Source organism: Centrocercus urophasianus, unplaced genomic scaffold, assembly GCF_019232065.1.
Source record: "Centrocercus urophasianus isolate 14NV4802_14NV808 unplaced genomic scaffold, USGS_Curo_1.0 seq_17, whole genome shotgun sequence".
NCBI classification, from domain to species: Eukaryota; Metazoa; Chordata; class Aves; order Galliformes; family Phasianidae; genus Centrocercus; species Centrocercus urophasianus.
In genome coordinates, this window is record NW_024884722.1 from 15,282,656 (window position 1) to 15,303,846 (window position 21,191).

The following is a 21,191-nucleotide window of genomic DNA, read 5'->3' on the forward strand; positions in this document are numbered from 1 at the left end:
TCACATTGCTCTGTAATGGCCTTGCACTATAACAACAGCAACAAAAACTGACTTCACAAAACAAATGGAAAGAAAAACAAGGTATGTGGGTCCTCTGTTTCCAGAGGAGAGAGAAGCTACGCTTGCTGGATTTATAAAACAAAATTGCACTTACATGCCTTCCCAGTTAGGTAGTATTTCATTGACCCAAATCACCATAGCACTAGCAATATTGTCTTCTTGCTTGAAACGCTCTCTCATTATTTTCTTCCTTTTATGTGCTTCTTTAATTTCTGTTAAAGAAAACATATTAAAAATTCTGTTATAAGTGATTAGGTAAGTAATTCAGCTGCTGTCTAATTATGTGGACTGTGGATGACAGATAAAGGGTAAAATGCAGTTGCACATGAGCTAACCAATACTCTTGCTGATGATTGTAGGCAAGTATCAAAGTAATTCTATAAAAAACAGACATTATGAAAACAATGCAAGATGCAAACAAAATAGTTAATACATGTTCTACTCTGCAAAATAACAATAAAAAAGCAATGCAAAGTTTCATATCTGCTGGAGCTATTTCTATGCCAGATTTGCCCAGTTTACATTTTTCTTCAACTGTCCAAGTGCTGAGTTAAACCATTCTTCAAAACCATTAAACAGGAGTCTTTTGTTAGATCATTTGAAGATTTCTTCACATTAAAAAGGCTAGAAAGAACTGAGCTTTGCCATCACTAAAAAAAAAAAAAAAAAAACATTGTGAAATGACATTTTCTATTTCTGCATACATTAGACAAATCAAAAAGGAAAGTTTGCCATTCCTGGTAAACTTATGAGGCTGAACAGCTTCATTAAGCTTTTAATGAAGCTTTGTGTGTAACAGCTGTTAATTTAATGAATACTAGGGCACACATACTAAAACATTACACATCACTGGGCTTTCAAAGCTCATACTTTACCAGATTTCACTCTTCTCTTGCAGTGTATTTACATTGTCATATGCCTTGGATTTCTCATTACATCTTTCAGAGCAAGTTGTTACAGATCCATAGAGGCTCAATGAATTCAGGAGCTTATATCTGACTGACAACAGCCCAAGTAAAATATGCAGCATGAATTCTTAAAATAGCTTTTTCCCTGAACACAGGCATGAGAATACAGAAGTCCTTTCAACAAACTATTCATGCATTGCCACATTCCCAAATGAAACAAATGTGTTTAATTTAAAAAGCAGATCTAATGAAAGTAGGAAGATTCACAGATACAGCTGATTTGAAAAACAAGGTTGTCATCTGTCTTCACATTGAAGTTGATATCAAATACCTGTGAAAAAAATAATCTTTAAGCAGTCAGCTTTATTCTAATTTAGTTCTCAGCAAGAACTGCAGCAACACTGCTTGAAAAAGGAATCCAAGCATACAGAAAGTTTTTCAACAATCACATTATGCAAGTATTAAAAAAAAAATTATCAAATTTCCACTTAAAAACGAAAAAGTTAAACTGATTTTTGAACCTACTTACATTCACTGTGCTGGAACAGGAAAAAAAATTGAGAATTGTGCTGGGCTTTTAAGTTATATGCACTAGTGTATCAGAAAATAATCCTGAATATTAAACAAGGTTGTTCTTTACTGTATCTACTAGCCAGAAGATAGTTTTGCTCTACAGTTAAATAGAACTATAGTGATGATTAGCAGTTAACATACCTCGCTTTTTTGCCTCTGCCACCATTTCATCATATTCTTGCCGGTGACGTAAAGCCTCTTCCACTGATTTGGCAGGAAGATTTCTGAAAACAAGTTATTCCTGAATTCAGTATGCACAAAGAACATACTGAACCATTTCAAAACACCTATTTAATTTGGTTTCTCTCTAAAGTGAGCTTTGGAGTTGTCACACCATCAGTGCTTCAGTAACCATTGCATAAGATTGCTGTTTATTCAGAACCACCAGGCTTTTACTACTTCTGTTGATTTGCTGTCCTACAGCTTCCTCCAGGGCACAGCCAGGACACAAAAGCACACTTAAGCCACACTGCGGTACAGCCAAGATCTCCATATTTCTAGCTCTTTTTCCTTTCAACTGATACTAGAAAAATAATCTATTGCTAGAAGAGTTTGTTCTTACTTGTCTGTCACCAGTCTCTGAAGTTACTGCATTTGTTGAACATTTGAAGCAATGTCCAAATGAAGTTTCCATGAAGCTATATAGAAATACTGATGTTCTTCACGCAATTATTTATTCTGATCAATTTTTGCATGTGTGAATTTTAATAATGAATAAGTAATCATTTATATAATAATATGATAATAATTTAATAATTAATAATTAAACATAATTAAAATCCATAATTTTAATAATTAAACATAATCAGATTTTGTTTAATAACAGGTAAAGGAAAGTTGGAATTACAAAAGAAAGGACAGAGCCCAATCACATCAGAGCTAAAATTAAGGATGCATGCTACACAACTATCAATTAGACTGCTTCAATTTTTTTTTCCCCAGTTGCACAGTGATCTTGATTGCCAGAAAAAAAGATTCTCTCTCTCTCTCTCTCTCTCTCTCTCTCTATATATATATATATTTTTTTTTTTTTACAAGTAGAACTGATTATTTTCTTAAAATGTCAGAATTAACTGAAAGCAGAACTTATTTTCAAGAATGACATGACAACATGCTATACACTTGGAATAGCACTCCTATTTTTCTTAGACACATACCGTTACTGTCTTTGTCTCTACCACAGAGACAAAGGAAATAATGCATTTACAAAATTTTATACAAATCTGCACCCCTGTTCAAGATATTTGTCAAGATATTTCTGCCTTAGCATTGAAGAAGCTTGTGCACCACTTGAAAGAATCTCCACGAAACCACTTCCAATTGCCATTCCTTAACTGAAATTAACTGAAGCAAACAAATGCCATCACAAGTTTTCTCAAGGTGTAATCTGAAAGCTTTGATTTATTTGCTTCCCTCACAGCATGTGTTCCTAGTCACCTTGTCTTCCTCTTTCTTTCAGACTGCTGAAGGCAATATAGCTGAACAGACTGAACAATGCATTACTCTTTTTGCATTACTGTTCTCATTTGTATTTAATGCAGTTTTTGTTGTATCAACAGTTCCCATTTTGTTGCATTCAACTGTATTTTTAAGTAGCCCAGAGAACATAACTACAGCAAGGAACTGTTTTAAGGAACTCCTTATCTTGGTACCAACAAAGCAGTTAACTATACTGGCCAAGTACCTTCATGTTAGAAATGCTTAATACTCATTTTTTATTTTTTTGTGTTTCAAAAGCAATTCTTTCTACCCCTGTTATTACTTACCCAATACTTCTTTTTCTGGTAAGCCACCTCCAAATTTGCTGAGGTGCTAACTGCCACTATTAAGTCTTCCCTACTGATCTAGGAAAGTAATTGTCCAGAAAGAGCGAAGGAGAAGGGAGCGCACACTAAGATGGCAGGGAAGAAATCTGTAAGTCTTCAGTAATTTTCCTGATAAAGGGTGCCTACAACACTGTCCCAGTACACAGCAGATAACTTATCAGTGACCTCCATTTTGTTAAGAAAATTTCGCATATACTCTCATATACTTGCAGGTTCTTCTGGAGATATTTGTTAGTTTGTTATGTTGGATGGAATAATACACATGCTTTTGTGTAAGAATTATGCTCATAGATAAGCTTCACATCTAACAAATTCAGTCAACATCAGATCCACAGCAGAGTTATACATACGCTGGTCGATCCTCCAGAATCAAAGCTGTAGTTGAAAGTGGCTCAAACTCAATGTTTTTACGTCTTGCTGATGGAGGTGGAGGCTTATACATTCTTCCTGTCCGTGCTTCATATTCCTAAACAATATTATTGATAAAAATGTAATTTCAACTTTTCAGACTCCCTTCTAACCTAGTGAGAATAACACTTACTAGTAATATTTATATATATAACATCAAATCACTTAAGACAGCAAGGAGCTAACATTACAAATTGAAATTATGTATAGCAAGACAATGCAGCTTTCCAGAACTGCTAAATAAAAGTGACTGAGAAGTCAGTTTCTTCTATCAACTTAATCTTTAATCTATCCTAGGTCAATGTTACTACAGAACACCTAGGGGTGAGTTATAGTTAGAAAACCTGCATAATCTTCCTGTAATAGTAAGTGAGCAAGTACATTTAAACAATCTGCAAAGCTGAGTAAAAAAACACTAACCAACAACGTATGTTACCATTTATTTCCTCTTGTTTCTAGCTCTCCTTATGATGTGGTACCCTTCTTGTTTATGAAGTCTTTACCAAGACCACTGAATCCGTTACCTAGAACCATCTATTCTGTACTCAGTGACAACAATATTTAGAATTATAGTCTGTTTCATGTCATTTCTTTCCTCAGAAGTAAAAACATGCAGTCTACTTGAAAAAAATTTAAGAGTCTTTAATACACAGAAGATTAAGGAAGAAAAAAAAAAAAAAACTATTCCTTTTTCCACAGAGAATCTCAGGGAAATACAAATGAGGTAGTCCTTAGGAAAAAGGCTTAGCAGAGCCAAATGAAAATCTCAAAAATTATGTATTCCCTCTTTAATAGCCCTTGTAAATAAACAAAAATACTGCCAATTCTTATAGTTACCATTCTTACAGTTAAGTGAATATAAAAGTTTGTCTGTGAGAAGACTTTTAGCTTCTTCCCAAGCAAAGGTAGCCTGTGGATTCATATTCTTAGGCATGAAGATTAGACAGATAGGTTCACTACACATCTTCTGTGTGCTGGAATTCAAACAGAATATTATAATATCTTCTAAAGAAAACAAATTCAAGGTATTTTGGTAAAGTACTTTCAAGTTAAGTCACCAAAAATACAAACAGATTACTAGTTCGGTCATATACCTTCCCAACCAAACATTTTTCTATAACAACTGTTCCTCTCACCTATTGCATAGTTTTTCATACATATTTATTCTTCCAGGAACAAGCAGAGGACTTTACATGTCCAGTGTTCATTGACAGCATTAAACAAACATAGCTGACAATTTTAAATATCTTAAAGCTCTTTACACAGTTGAAGTCCATGAAGACAAACGGGAAAATACCTCTTATAAAAATGATAACACAGCTTCAGATTTCCTGAGAAGACAAAGTTAATTCTTTTTAAGGTGGCTTGAAGTTTTCTGTCCATCAGCCTTCTTACCCGACCTATTTTAACGATCTCAGATAAAATTTCTGTTCTTCCACATTGGGCCTAAGCTCCCCACAAGAGAAAGTCACCACAGAATCAGTGAGGATGGAAAGGACAAAGCCCAGCTCCCCACTCAAAGCAAGGCTGTGCAAGGTGTTTGTTAGCCATGTTCTGAGCAGCCCCAAGAACGGAAGCCCCACACATGCTCAGGAGAGGGGCAGCACCCAGTATTCCCAAGGAGCTTCCCAGCCCAGTATTTGATAGGTCCGCCCAGAAGGCTTCAGAGAGCAGAGGAAGCCCAGATTGCTCTCAGTGGTACAGCCATGTGCAATAGGTGGTACAGATTTCCTACAACAAAATCCTCTCCTGAAGGGTAATTCCTAAGACAACTTTATTGAAAACAATATGCATCCGATATCAGTTGGCGCATTCAAACAAATATCTTCAGCAATTGGATTTAAATAACTGGTATTAATTCTCTTGTAACTCAAGCATGAGAAAAATTAACAAGTTCAAAATTCACTGTTGAATGAACATGCATATTTTAAGAGCCTAAAATTATTTAATTCCACCTCAAACCATATGACGTTACAGGAACTCCATCCACCTTGTATACCTCAGGCTATTCTAGCATATTCTTAATTGGGAGTGATAGCAGCCCATGGCCAGCACCCAGCCTGCAGTGCTGAAGAACTAGTCCCAAACCGCTGAAGGGCAGTAGCTTTCCCATCTCTCAAATTCTTGACTGAATTTTACACTTTCCAGAACTTTGTCACAGGAGCAACAAAATTAAGTTCACTGAGCAGTCAGAGATGAAGAAGCTGAGCTGGAACCAACTTTTTCTTTTTTGTATGAGAACTAGGTATGAAGGAAGATAAGTTAAATTAAAAGCACCAGAAAGCCATAAGAAACCAAGTCATTCTCACCATCTAATTACAAGCTAGACATCTGAATGATACTAGTATATCTGGCTGTCATATATGCTAGGTACTGACACACTTATCAAAAGTAACAGGTAAGAAACAGGTGAGAAAAGGCATAAAAATCTTCAGTGATTTCCACATAAGGCAGAAGTTATTATCCAACTGTGCTACTGGAACTAAAGATGCTTTACAAACATTCGGTTTTTTTGTAGCATGGAATTTCTAAGCATTACTAGTAAACAGCCACCAGAATAACTTCAACCTCAAATTGTCAAGGTTGTACATTTCCCTAGACAAAACATTCTCCAAATATCAGAAGCTCCACATGGAAAGATGCTTCTTGCTCAAGAAACATATCTACTATGAAAGATTAGATCCAAGAATCTTCAAACATGCATGAAATTCATTAACTTGAGCAACTGAAATACTCTTTCCTTTTTTTGGAATGGGTTTCTCCTTGTATTACTAGACTTATGAGATTCCAATAAGCATTTGATAAAGGATCTGAAATTCTCAGCACTGAATATAAAGCTAGAGCTGACACAGAATTTTACTTCAAAGGAAAAAATACAATTTAGAACACCTGACAAGGCAAGAACATAAGATGCAGGACATAGCGCCCACAGGATAGAACAACTGACAGCTAAGATTCAAGAGTTGCAAGACATGCTCACAGGATAAAAAATAACCATTTTGGAAGGATTACATGTACCACAACAAGTAATTTTGTTCCCAAAAATTCTTCATTGCAGCCTATCTCAAAATAGATAAAAAATAAATGTCAGCTTTAATAGCAAGCAAAAATAGCTCACAGAATCACAGGATGGTTGGGTTGGAAGGGACCTCAAAGCCCATGCAGTCCTACCCCACTGCCATGGGCTGGGTGCCCTCCACCAGGTAAGGGTCCCAGGCCCCATCCAGCACAGCCTTGAGCACCTCCAGGAATGGGGTATCCACAGCTCTCCGGGCCACAGAGAGTGTCCAACTATCCTCTGAGTAAAAAATTCCCTCCTAATATCTAATCTAGATATCACCCATTTTTAATTGTCTCCTTATTAATACCAGAACTGCATCTTCTCATCTACTGCCGTTCATAAAGCTGCAAACAAATTAAAAGCATGTTTTTCCTGAAAAACATTATGACAACTTAGTAAGAGCACTCTGATATGCAGACAGACTAGAATTTCCAGTATTTATTCCTACTGAAATACAGATAAGCCTATTAACCTAAAGACAGGTAATAGGTAAATGGGGCAGGAAGTTTTTTGCTAATAGATCTGCCTCTGTGCTTATGATAAAGATATTCCAATTTGCAGCTTTTTAAATTCCCTTTCAAAATTGAGTCTCTTAGAAAGGCACCCTACGTCATTTTGGTAAAACTGGTAACTAAGTTATTTAAGCAGAAATTCTGCTTAATGCATAAGGACCACCTCTTGCACACCAATCTCCAAGTTGTATGTTAGAATTACTGAACCTCAATTGGCTGTAAGACGCTTAAAAACAAGATGGTGTTTATAGCAAGAACAGATACCACAGAAAGATTCTCAAGTCATGCTCTAGGTATTTTTTTCAGAACTAAGAAAGCAGATGCTTTCAGACAAACAGAACATTTGTTTCTTACTTTCAGATTACAGACAGGGAAGAATACCATGTCTCACATAATAGGAGAGAACAACCAAACTGATGCTGAAAAGTTTCTAGAACAACCTTCCAAATAACATCATCCATTTCTCATCTTTAACTTACTTTATTTTTCCTCAAATGGATTTTTCATAAGTTGCATCAAGTTTCATCTCTATTTGCTTACAAAAACACACGAAGGTATGGGCTTCTGTGCCCAATAAAGAAGAGATGAGAGAACCTGAACCATGTAACATGAACCACAGGCATCATATATCAGTGAGCAGTCACATTACTGCTCTATTTCACATACAGTAACAGATCCACAGAATGAAAAGCAGCAAAGTTGTGCTATTCCTGTTTAACATCAACCGTGGGATTACTGAAGATTTTTCAAAGAGGCAGATGCATTGGACCAATTTCAGAAGCAAAACCAGTCACAGCAAATGGAAGATATAACACCACATAACAAAAGTTTCAACAGCTGCACCTTTCTACAGTTCCAGTTTTATACTGGAAAGTATGATTAAAAGCATCTGGAATTCTGAAGTGCTACTGCTCATGTGACTTAGAGATGGGAAAAACTCTAGAGGATATCAATTTGTCAAATTTATACAGTGTTCAAAAATAAAGATTTAAGTCATTTTAACAACTGTTACCATTAAGTAGGATGCACAACAAGCAAAGGTAATGCTAGAACTTGACAGTAATTTACTCTACCTTCTGCTATTCAAGAACATGCAGTATGTTAATAAACAATACTCTATCACTTGAAGTTGTTAGTGAGATTTATGTGTGAAAGTTTGTTTGGTTTTTTTTTTTACTAATGGTATCTAATGAGTTGATGGTTAGTGCCATAAAATATTCATGCTACTGTGAAAATGCGATGTTTGTTCTATTTTTAATGAGTGCTACATAGTCCCATGCATGGCATTGAATACAACTAGAAAAAAAAAACATATTAAATTCCATACCCCTGTGTTTAACAGACTGAGAGCAGATATTGACGCAAGACTGCCAGAACTGTCATCCTAATGAGAAAAACAGAAGCAAAGCCTTAGTGAATAAATGAAGGAAAAGACCATTATAAAACAGCAACATGCAAGCTGAAGTTTAAATTCATACATCAAGTGCTTATCTTTAAAAAAATAGATGCAGCCGCTCCTCCTCCTCCAGCCCTCAAAACACAAAAAAACACAAAGACTACACACTTGAGCAAGACGTGTATAAGCTCCCATTAGGTTATTCTTTATTTCAAGTGATGTCATGTAGTTTATTCCAACAGCACATTTTCTCAAAAGATCTTTTTCCATAGCACTTTTCTCAAGTGAATAACAAAAGGTGTTGATGCAACATCCCTCCCCTAGACCACACCACCTGTAATCATTACACTTAGTTCAGCACTATCCTCAGCAGGTACACAGTGAGAAAGGAAAGAACAAATCATGGTCTAGAATCTGACATTCCAGAAACTGTTAGCTCTGAAGCTGCATCTTCATGATTCATTTTTCCTCCCATTCATCTTACACTGCATTTTGCACCCAACTGAATGCCTTTAATCCTCACCTTCCAACACCACGGTCTGACAGTATTTCTACATTGAGAGCTCAGAAGTGCACCACGCTTCAACTTCACCAACAAGCTGCTGAGAACCTGGACATGGTTGTAAGGCTCTAAATAGTCACTTGGGATATAAGGGACAGATTTAAGATTATAAATAACAATGTGTAACCCTTCATACTGTATTTGAACAAGGTCATCAGGCAAAACCATGTCCAGATACAGCAGACCCTATACCTACACAACCAAAGTTCCGCAGGCTTCCATTCTAGATTGAACCCAGCGATCTAATGGAAAAGTTCAAGCTTAAAAAGGAGTGCCTAAACAGATAAAGCCATTGTTCAGAAGCATTTTATTACAGTACTAGAAAGAGTGAGAGGAATTAAGCTCTTCATCACAAGTTCAGTGTTGTTACTGACCTCTTTCTGCACCATGCATACCATAGGAGAAAAGAAATCCAAAGGCTTCCATCTATGCTGCCACACTTTCTCCTTTTCAGTATGGAAATACTATGCCAGCCTCAGAAAGCTAAAACTTATACCATTTTTTTTTAATGTGTACATCTTTACCATGTCAAAAGCATCTTTTTGCTAATTTCTGTGCTCTTGGAATTTGATATAGCCAACCTGAACAATGACTTTGCTACCACAGCATATCAAGCTTACCAAGCTGTCTGCTTACCCTGCAAAACCTTAATTCTTAAAAGAAAACACAATTCTCTTGTCACCCTTTTGCTAAAGAAATTCAAAGACCCAGTAGAAAAGGAATCATCCTGTCAAAAAGCAGATTCAGAAGGTCTCCTCAACAGATTTTCCTTGTCAAAGCAGATGGGTAAGTCTTTGCAACTGGACTGTATTTTATATACTTTCTGCAAACAGAGGAGCATTTGAGATCCTACAAGCTTCATTACCACTTTGTTGACAAGATAATCATTACTGAAGCCTAAATTATGGGGGAAGGTCTTTGAAACACTTCTAAACACAAATGTTTTACCTGTAGTACAGCATTTCTCACTGCACATACACTCTGGAAAGATGATAGACATTTCTTGAGAACCTAACTGCCACATCTGCAAATAAGAACGTCACGCTCTTTTCACCCCTACTAGCAAACTAAATGCTACTTAGGTGCTATGTGATCCTTGCAAGACTAAACAACATTGTCCATCCCTGTCTCAGGGAAATTTGTTACCAGTGTATTTCTGACTGTATTTGAACAGGCAGAACTCTTGCCTTTCTCCTTCTGCCTTTCCAGCAGCATGTGCAAGATGAGCCAGCGTGACCTCTATCTAGATAAAAATCACTCACAGAAAACCTTTCAGCCTTGTATCTATGTACTTCTTTCAGATACCCCATCCTTAGATTTGCTGACAAACATGTCATGCACTTTTTAATGCACAGCTTAAATTGAAACCACAGTGACTGGCTTGAAGCATTACTACTGCAAGTCAGAAGGCCCGAGCTCTCTGAAGGCTGATTGAAAACACATCTGTTCCTCTGAAGAGCAGCCTCAGACAATCCTTGGCCCTGGGAGACTATGGGAGTTGTGCTGATTCAGTGAATGATTTCACTGTTAGATTTCAGATGGGATATAACAACATTGGAAAAATATGCACAAGTTTATCGGTCCTCAAATACAGGTGGTGTTTCTGTTTGTGAGCTTTTGTTTGTTTGTTTTTAAGATTTCAGAGCAAGCCAAACCCACTATTTTCAAAGGTTAGCTGTAGGATAGATACTAAACTAGACAACATCTAAATCACAGTTAGTATTTAATTGATGGCCTACAGTTAATAACTTGCTATTTTGTGTACAAGGTGACAGCTTTTGGAAAAGATTATTTTACTTTACTTTCAAAGAAGCAATCAATAAATTACTGTAAGTTTTCATGTGTCAACATGAACAGAAGCCCCCCTTCATATAAGGCTGTTACTGGCTGTACTCCATTAAAAGTCTTGATGAAGTGAAGCATTTACCAAATCCATTTCTGTGCCTTGCAGTGCATATTCACACATTTTGAGTTTTCCTTACTTTGGGCATATTGGGCATTAAAGTTTCACAACTGTAAACAAATTAATAAAAAAATATTCAAGAGTGCTTTAACAAAAGGGCTAAATGAAATGGTTTGATATTGAGAATCATTTTGATCACTAATACAGACTTTTCTTTAACCATAAGGACAGAAAATTAAATTCAGTTTGCTTTTTTAAACAGAACTTGCTCTTCAGTCAGTACACATCATCCTGCAAATCAGTTCTGGCTTCTAATGCTTCTGTGTTAAAATACTTTGGAGGTCTAATTGAAAGCAGATTTCTTTACAGACTGAAAAGAATGTACCCAACTGATCATTAATAACCACATACATCTCGTAACAGCCAGTTTTATTAGCTGCAGTTCATGAAAAAGGCACACTTCCTAAAACTATCAAATGCACGTGACATTTGCAATCCTAAAGAGTTGCTATTTTCCCTTTTTATAAAAAACAGCGAAGGAAGGAAGCCCAGAGGAGGGAGATGTCCAGTAAAAGAGTTGGCCTTAATCACATCCTGCCTGGGCAGCTCCAAGTCCAAGGGGAGCAGTGCATGCCAGCAGCTGAGCGCCAGCAGGGGCAGCTGCCAAGACCTTTCAGCCTCTGGCCCACTTGGAGTTTGAGCACTGCACCCTGAGCATGCTGATGGCAGCGCAGCTGCGAGGGGCTCTGCCACCTCCACAAACATGCAGGCTCAGCAGCGTGCTTTGGGTAGAGCAATTATCTTCCACATATGGTATGAAACTATAGAGAAATTTACAGTTGCGCTCATCAGACAGTCTCTGAAGGCAGAGCTGGCAACATTGTCGTCTGAAAAATGCCTGAAAGAGTATCCCAAATTAAGTTTCCAGACTTTTGGACGAAGTTATTCAAGACACTGTAATCACCACTGGACTTTTCTGCAAGGGCATATATAGCAACTCCTATTGACAGACTTATTAATTTAGATGCAGTTATGAATTTACTGTCATCCTCATCAAAACAAGTAGCAAGGGAAGCTTTCATCAGCCAGGACAGAAACATGGAAATTTAAGAACAAGGCTCATCTCCAATCAGGTAGCAGAATAGTGGTTAACAGGACAAATGAAGCTTGTATCAGCTTTTACAGGCCTTGTAACTGCATTCTTGCCTGCTTCCCTTTTAGATGCATTCTCAATAGTGAAGAACTGAGTTTGGGGACCTCAGTCAGCCACTTGCAGAGCAGATGCTGTTTTCCACTCACTGTCAATAACAATGTGTGCCTATATTCATTCTAGGCAATGGCCAGATTAACAAATTTGAATCCTTTTGATAAAAATTTTTGCCATTTCTTCAAAGACATAGCACAAGGAACTATACTGTAACTCTTACACATATATATAAGACACTTTATGTTAAATATGGATACATTAGGGTTCTCTCTCACATTAACAATCAAGTTCTCAGATACTGTAGATCTAACTCTGTAGTTAATATGCCACTAGTTATGATCCTTACTTTCATAAGTGTGGATTCCAGATCATGACGCTTTATCTAAAGACCATACATGCTTTACCTGATTTAGAACCTAATAATATTACCCATTATTGACACAACACTCCAGATTATACAAATCCAATCTTAATTTGGCAACCACTCTAACATAAGCCGCATGAATAGTCTTCAAGACAAACTCAATCATGCCTAAAGGCAATGCACTGTTTAAATATTTCTGCTTTTCTGACACTTTGGAGAAGTTAAAAAACTCATTTTAAAATAACAGTTTAAAAGAAAAACAGTCACTAAGAGACAACAGGATAAGAAAAATATTTGTGCAGACTTTAATTCATTTGTCAAACAAACATCTTCATTGCTAGAAAATAAGAAGCAGATGATTGGTAAGCATTGTGCATATGTTCATTTCACAAGATGGACGAAACATCTGGTTTTTCAGCATGGTATTTTCATAGCACAAGGCCAAGGGCATTCATGTGCATACAAACTAAACACACCTACCCTCTCCTGCCAAAAAATAAAACATTTCTATGAGAAAAGTATATTTGAAAGTGGTGAAAAAGCATCTAGTTTAATTCAGAGTATATGGTACTTGCAGCAATCTCATCATTTCCTTATTTTCCTACATTTCATTGTGCGACAACTCTCATTACACTGAACTCCCTCAAAATGAACCTCTTATTTTTCACTTTAGCTGCTCCCAAAAGGCCCTCTTTCACCATGAAGCTCTTTCTAGAAGATGGCTGAACACTGCTTCATTCACAGCTATTTGCACCTGCCAAACACATCAGCTCATATGGAATTTAAGAGAGGAGACAAAGAAAAAAGCAGCTCAAGAGATTCAGTTACTGTTTTCATTAACACAAGAGACATTCATATTTCTTAAGTGAAAAAACCTCTCAGCTTTGGCACTGTATGTTAACTTTACTGATACATTACCAATTCCTCATCTTTAAAGACTGAGCTGTTTTTATTATTATTTCAGCCACTGGAGTGAAAATGCAGAATCGACACAGTAACAAAACTTGGCATCAAGGGACAGAAATTGGAATTATTTTTCTCTAGTACCCTTGTAAATCCCAAACAAGTTCAACTTGCACTGCTGCAATTATTTTTAATTTAAAAAAAAAAAAATGCTCAAGTGAGATTTAAAAAAACTAAGTGAAAGATGACATGAATTCTACGCCATTTTTCATCAGTTACTGACATAACAAGTTTACAAGCAAGAAGCAAGGACTACAGAAAGATGAGCTAGATCCATAAAGATTGGTTTTGTAACACTATTCAAGAATGCTTTTATAGGATAAATTCTGCTAAATTATTATCTAGCTTGAAACAGTTAATTAGCTAGCTTGAAAACAATATAGAAGCCTAATTAGGATCCTATTGAACAAAACAGGCAAATTAACTCAGGATTGAACCTTAAAGGAAGACTACAGTATTTTGCAATCATTTAACCATTACAAAATTGTACCATGTTAAATGAGGCAACATTTTATGGATAATTAGTAAGAGTGTTGATGTTTTGATTTAAACAGCCATAAAACAGTGTTACTGTTTACAGAATTTACACTTTCGAACACGTATCAATGCTTTATAAGCACTGAGGTGTGCTGAGGAACATAACAGTCATAAAATTCCAACTCCTCCTTCTCTGTAGCTAGCATCCTTTAGACACAGATCCCACAGAGCACCCTATGGCCATGTAGCAGGAATGTGGAGACAACGGCAACAGAGCTGCAATAATGCAATATGCATTAATTCTTCCAAGCTTTCTGCCTAGAGTCATGCAATGTCCACTCACCTGCTGAATTATTTTGGAGTCTTTTGGAAGGTTTTCCCTGGGGGGCACTTTTCCAAACAACTTCCAGCCAGGAGCACTCTGGACAGCAGGTTTGAGTTCCTTTGTCCTTTTAGTGAAAAAGTTTCTGGGGGAGGGGAAAAAAAAAAAAAAAAAAAAAGGAAGGTTTTATTTTTGTTTACTGTGTGCACAAATATTTTTATTCACTTCAAGTTTAAACTGAATTCACCACTACAGAGATTTACTGCTCAGCAAACACAATGTGCTACCTTCGCTTTCTCTTTAAAGTAATTAACTTGAAGTAGCTTTCATTGCAGTCACTTGGATACTAATACAGAATTACTTAACATTCAATTTAACCCTGGAATCCTAAGCTACTCTATGCAACACCAAATCTGTTTCAGCAATACCAAACACTTCCTCAACTGTAAGTTCGGAGCATGCAGCAGCTTCTACACTTTCGCATGGTGTTTGACAACAGGCTATTTGAAAACTGAAGAGCAAAACTCTAGAAGTCCCTGTGCAACACACTGCAACACAAATTTAAAAAAGAAAAGAGGAACTACTATATTCACTAACATTTTCCACAAACTTTGTTAAATTTCTTGAACTTTCGTAACATGGACCAGAAAACCAGGGAAAACACACACAGCTCCAGTTTAGCAGACATCCTTTGCCAGTGGTTAATGCAGTTACACTCAAGCAGACAGATGACCCTGCTGCTGAATTACTTTGTAGAAAGCCACCCATCACGTGGTCACAGTAGGAACCATTTTTTTCCTGTCTTCTGTTCTAAGTCCAAGACCCTTCCTGATACACTTTCTCTAAGTTACACCGCTTGCTTCTTTCCCTTTTGCTGCCTCCTTGCACTCACTGCAACCATGCAGGTGCTGCACACACTATGGGATGCTGCCTGCACCACCTCACTGATGCCCACCCAGGGGCAACTGGAAGATTTAACCCTGATAGCAATCTGTCACCATATCAGAGCTGGTTTATGATTAACCAGGAAGCTGGTAGATTTAAAAGTACGGCATGTAAACATACAGAAGGCTTTAACATCTCCACATTTTAAAAAAAGCATGTTTGTGGCTCTTAAGAAACTTCACTAAAAAAGAAAAGCACAACCCAACACTACAAAAAGCTTTCCAGAATACAGTTCCAAGTGTTCTGTGGCGTACTGAACTAACGAAAGGCCTGTTTTTGCTTTTCCATGAAGGCACAAAAGAAAAAATTATACTATTTGATTTAGAATTCCATAAAAGTCTGAGCCTTCTGAAGGTAAAAAAGCTGATCAAGCTTTGCATCATTCGTCAGAATCAACCTCACACAGGAATTCTAATCCAAGAGTAATTAATGGGCGGTTTACAAATAAGCTTTGCTTAACCCAGGATGGAAGCACACTCTTAATACATTATTTTGGCAGCTAACAGCATCACATCTTCTCATGTGCTGGTGACAACAGGGAAGCCTCACAAAAACGCTGTTTAATGAACAGCATCTGTGAATGCTTACAGATTGCATTCACTGAGCTGCAGGAAGCGCACTGCATTTGCTGCTTAGAATATTCATGAGATCTGCAGATCCTAGGAAAAGTCCCAGAAAACAGCATTTTGATAAGGAATCTCAAAATCCACCTGAGAATTTCAAAACTTCTTGACAAACCTACACTGCGAAACTGAGCAATGATGCTTGTTGAGGAACAGAGACATCACACTGACTCACTGAATCAAGTTCCACTTCACAGAAGCCCAGGGACAGTGGTGCAATGTTTTCTCCCTTCTAGCTGTATACTGTATACACTCTAGTGCATAGAAGTGCTCTCAAACCATACACCTGCTGAAGTACCAGAAGAACAAAACCACCTCTAGCCACAGAGTAAAATATCATCGATACCACATAGCAAAACACCTAGGCTTAACAGGGTTTGGGTTACACTACCGTTTCCCACAGTCACACAGCTACAGCAGCTGCAGTGACACACACAGGTGCACTGCTCTCTCCTTACCCAAGGAGGCTCATGCCCTCCTGGTACCTGCAGCACACAAATTGCTTGCTTCCATCCTGCCTTTCCCTTCCAAATTACTTTTGCTGCTAAGATAAATTGGTGAAGTCTAAACGCTGCTTGAATAGCACCTTGAATAGCACCTACTGTTACAGTGGAATCAGACATGTTTGTCTTCCCTTCCCACAGCTCTGTGCCATGCAGGTAACAACAGGCTATGAGTGTTTCACAGCTTTGGGCACCCAACAAAACCAGCAGCTGCTTTTCAGTCCGCTCTAAGTGCACACCCTTGGGTTTTCAGCCTCAGATTTGAGACTCAGAGAAGCCTGCCTGAAGACTCATCATGAAAACAGCTCTGCTGGTGTAGAGATACAGCGCTGTATTACTGATAGCAATCAACTTTATTCACCTCCCATTTGAGTCCAGCAATCTTAACAGTAGCACTAAGAAACAGTACTCACAGCCTTTAACTGCCTCCAGCCCTCTAGCTTTAAACCACGATGAGGTTTCTAATTCAGCCTTCCATTCCCACCATAAAACCACAACCTGCAGCCCATGTGCTATGTGCGGTTAGTCTGAGGGCTACAAGAATAGAGAGGCTGCTGGACAGTGTGGGTATAGAGAAGCAGGAAGTGGCAACTGTGCTGGAGCCACAACAAAAAAGAAAACAGTGAAATGCAGCTAAGTTGCAAGGTAGGAAGTTAAAATACAGTCCTAGCAAGTGGGACTTACTCCGCACTGTTCTTCTAATGTCACTACCCAGAAAACCAGCCCAGCTGTTTAACCAGCAAGTCTAGCAACACAGCTATAACTAGATGTTCTTGAGGCAGAGCAATCTGACAGCACTCAGTCAGCTAAGGCACATGGGGGTCCCAGCAGGGCTTTGCCTCCTCCACCAGAGTAGAGCCAAAGAACCATTCTACTTCTTTTTGCATATCAGAGAATCAAATCATCACAACTCCACCTAGGGAAACACTGAGAAAACAAGATTTGAAAGCAACAAGAACCAACAAAGGAAGTGAGAGCTGGTTCTATTTTCCTTTTTAATGAACATCCTAGTACCTGATATTAGACACAGTATAAGACAACTTTCTCACATTAAATCCAATGAAGCGAGACACCAACGGGAAAGAAACAGCACCACATCCATCATCGTGAGCTTCCTCTCTCCCTCCCACATAACATTTTGTTACAGAATCATGAAGGCTCAGGAGGGGAATCCAACATCGAAATAATGCCGCAAACGAGCACCCTGCAGGAGTACAAACAGCTCAGAGGGTGGTGTTGTGTTCTGGATTTTCACTTTGGCTTTGGTTTCATTTTTTGTTTGCTTGGTTTTGAATCTTCTTTTGGGTTTTGTTTGTTTGTTTATTTTAACTAAAATGACAAAAAAAGAGTTAAAAAAAAAAAACACTGGAAAGCCAAACTAGCCTGCAATAACATGAGTACATTAAAATCTACCAACTCCAATAAAATTCCCAGATGAATAAAAGCAATCTGAAGTAAAAAGTCAAACTCACTGAAATACTGAGTACATAGGATGATGAAACTGATTTTGCATCTCCACAAAAACACAGTTCTGCTTGTGCACACAGTCTGTTCTTACTTCATTTACCGTTCATTTTTAAATAAGCTTTGTAGGTGTACAAAATAGGTCTGTGACATCTAAACTGGCAGAAAAAAGTTGTTTGGGAAGTGACTTAGGTGCACTTGGTAGTGCTTATCCAGATGGCTGTGTGACTGAAGAGTTAGAAGAGGTATATCCCAGGCTTTTTATAGACATTAAGGCATTAAGTTCTTGTAGGACCGAGCTCACAGTGTTGTGGTTTCTGGTTTCTTAATGAAACACGAATCAACAACACCATCAGAAATGGTATCTAAAGCCTCAGCCTCAATTAGATATACCTGAAATCTCATAAACTGCTAGCTGTGAACAATCGAGTAGGGAAGGAAGAGATTTTTGTCCACTTGCTGAGGACACCCAGACAAACAAATCACCACGGAGCTGCACTGAAGAACCTAAATTTAATCAGCTGTACCATTCAGGTTCCTCCTGGCTGATACCAGTACCAAAGTGGATTTACAGACTCTGGTAGTGAAACGTTTTATTACAGACACAAGAACATTTTGGAAGTTTTATGAGTAGGCAGCGTTCAGCAATACCGCAGAACACCCTGTCCAGAACATTCACTGGCAAACAGTGTTTTAAAAGTCTGAATGATGCTTCTAACAAAGAGGTGTTGCACAGGTTAGCTTTATAAACTGGCTCAAGTAGTCAGAAACACAGGTAGCAGAAGGTGAATTTCAGGATGCCCAAATACCAAAAGAATAAAGAACGACAATGAGTGCAGGCTCACAATAATTTGAGTGAGCTAGCAAAACAGAGCTGTGTGCCAAGCTCCTCTATCACCTTCATATTTAATTGGGCAGCTCAGCAGCTCTTCAGGCATTATACCTAACAAATGCTATAGTTAATCTTTTGTAACAGTGACTGCCACTTGCCCATGCAGTCTAACTCAAAATCCTACATCACAGAGGTGTGACACACGGAGAACTTTTACTACCCAGTCGAGCACCTGTAGCTACTTCTTGAACAACCAAGAAAACATACTCCTGCCAAGCCACAGCTGGTTAGCCAGCAACATACCCTGAACAAAACAGTATCAGAAGAACCCTTTCCCCACCCACCCAACAGCTGCTTCAGCTCCACTAAGGGGAAGCCCCTTTTCTTCCTTGCATCAATAACCTTTGCTGTGTCCATTCCCACACTCTATACCTTACAAGTCAAGCCATCCCATACCACTCATCCCATAAAGCCAAACATATGTCAGTCCCTAGCTTGACAAGCTGCAGCAGCTCACATAGGATGTGAAGATAGATACCAGCAGTAGATATGAGGCATTCCATTTTTTATCTGACAACAGAAGTTCTTACATCTATTCACCGAGACATCTCCAATTATCCTCAACCTAATAAGGCAAAACTATCTAAAACCATTCTCATTGTGACTCATTTTCATTAAGGTGAAGTCAGCAGCTTTATCATCAACACAGGCACTATACTGAAAGTCCAAACACTTCATTCCAAGATACACTTTCATGACAAAGGTGAGATGTCTTCACCTCTGACACAGCCTACAGATCTGTGATCCAAGTTCAGCACAGGGCAGTATTATTCAGGGACTGCCCCTGAGCTCATGGTGCTTACTGCTCCTGGCAGCCTGATTGAGCCTGAGCGAGAAAGATACTCTGCAGGCCACCCCTCAGCTACCTACAGAACAGGAGGAGCAGCAAGCTCTGCAATCTGCTCCACTTCCCTTTCACAGCTACAAACCGCCCAAATACCTCTGGTAGCTGATGGCTTGTTTGCCTGGTAAGGAATTCTGGCATCCAGCATACAAACATCCTCATTAATGCCCAGCAGCAGCACAGACAAGATCCTACACTGATGGCTGCACTAGGAACTGAAGTAGGAGAGAAAACTGAGCATTGCTGGGGATGACCCAGCCACAGCTGAGTCTCCCATGCTGCAAAAAGCAGAAAAGTAGAATCAGCAGCTCAATATGCTGGTCACCCTTCTCCTGCCACATCTTACTCAGTACAAACCAGACCCTGGTGACAGAGGGGGCAGCAGCAGCAAGCCTGTCTGAAAAAACTGCCAAGAGCTTCCTCCCACAGGCTACAGGTGTTATTCTCAGTATGAAAAAATACTCATACCTGAAAAATTCAGGTATGAGTTTTCCCCTCGCTGAAGTCAGAAGTCCACCCACAGAGCACACACCCACCATTCACACTGCCATCCCAGTGTGGGGCCAGAAGCACTGCGCTCTGCACAGCTGCCGCCAACACAGTGCCAACCAGCAGCAGGCTTTCTCCTTCCACCCAGCCTTCACTCAAAAACCCGCAGTATCTTCATATAAGAGCCCACTGTGTCTCAGAGAATTGCGACAAACCTGGCTATCAGGATGCAGCATGAAGCAGTATGAAGCAGTCTCACTTCCTTAGGAAGCAATAATAAAGAGGCTGAGAAGCACAGAGCCATCAAGACCCGAAGAAAGCTTAAAGCACTATCACCCAAAAAAGAAAAAACTCTTCCCAGCTGAAGAGCAAATAGCAAGAGACAAAACATCCTTTAAAAACTATATAACACAAGGGCTAGGAGTGAAACTTTGTCTAACAGCTATTTTCAGCTACCAGACCTTGAGAGCTTGCTAGTTTTCTTAAGCTGCTCAGAATGAGTTCACTCATAAGAACAAAGCTGCTGCCACTTCAATAACTTTGCTACAGCAGAACACTTGTGGAGAGCCTTTATACGTGCAGTAAGAAAATCATACAATTCTGGTAAAGTTTTCTATGTGTGCAGTTATTAGCAGAGTTTGAAGCTGAAGCATTTACTACTGTTTGTCTTACTTTGGAGACTGCACTTCCTTAAGTTGCCAATATCTGTCATTCATATGACTGAAAGCCAGAAACTGGCCACCATGTCAACGCAACTTCAACAAATAAATTGTTCTTAGTGAACCGTGTGGGAAGAACCTATGGAAAAGCTTACATTTTGATCATATGAATGCTTTTTCTTATTTCTAAGAAACTGAATGTGCCTCTAACTCAGGGAAAAAGAACAGTG

The 21,191-nt window shown here is 38.5% G+C and overlaps 1 protein-coding gene across 1 annotated transcript in view; it reads right to left on the reverse strand.

Annotated features, from left to right (window-relative positions):
* TBC1D12 (TBC1 domain family member 12) overlaps positions 1-21,191 on the reverse strand; it is a 34,737-nt gene that overhangs the window by 8,957 nt on the left and 4,589 nt on the right. The window contains exons 2-5 of the mRNA XM_042818098.1: positions 14,564-14,687; positions 3,718-3,833; positions 1,683-1,765; positions 155-272 (exon numbers count right to left, since the gene is read on the reverse strand). Of these exons, the coding sequence (XP_042674032.1) occupies positions 155-272; positions 1,683-1,765; positions 3,718-3,833; positions 14,564-14,687 (441 nt within the window). The remainder of the gene's footprint in view (positions 1-154; positions 273-1,682; positions 1,766-3,717; positions 3,834-14,563; positions 14,688-21,191) is intronic.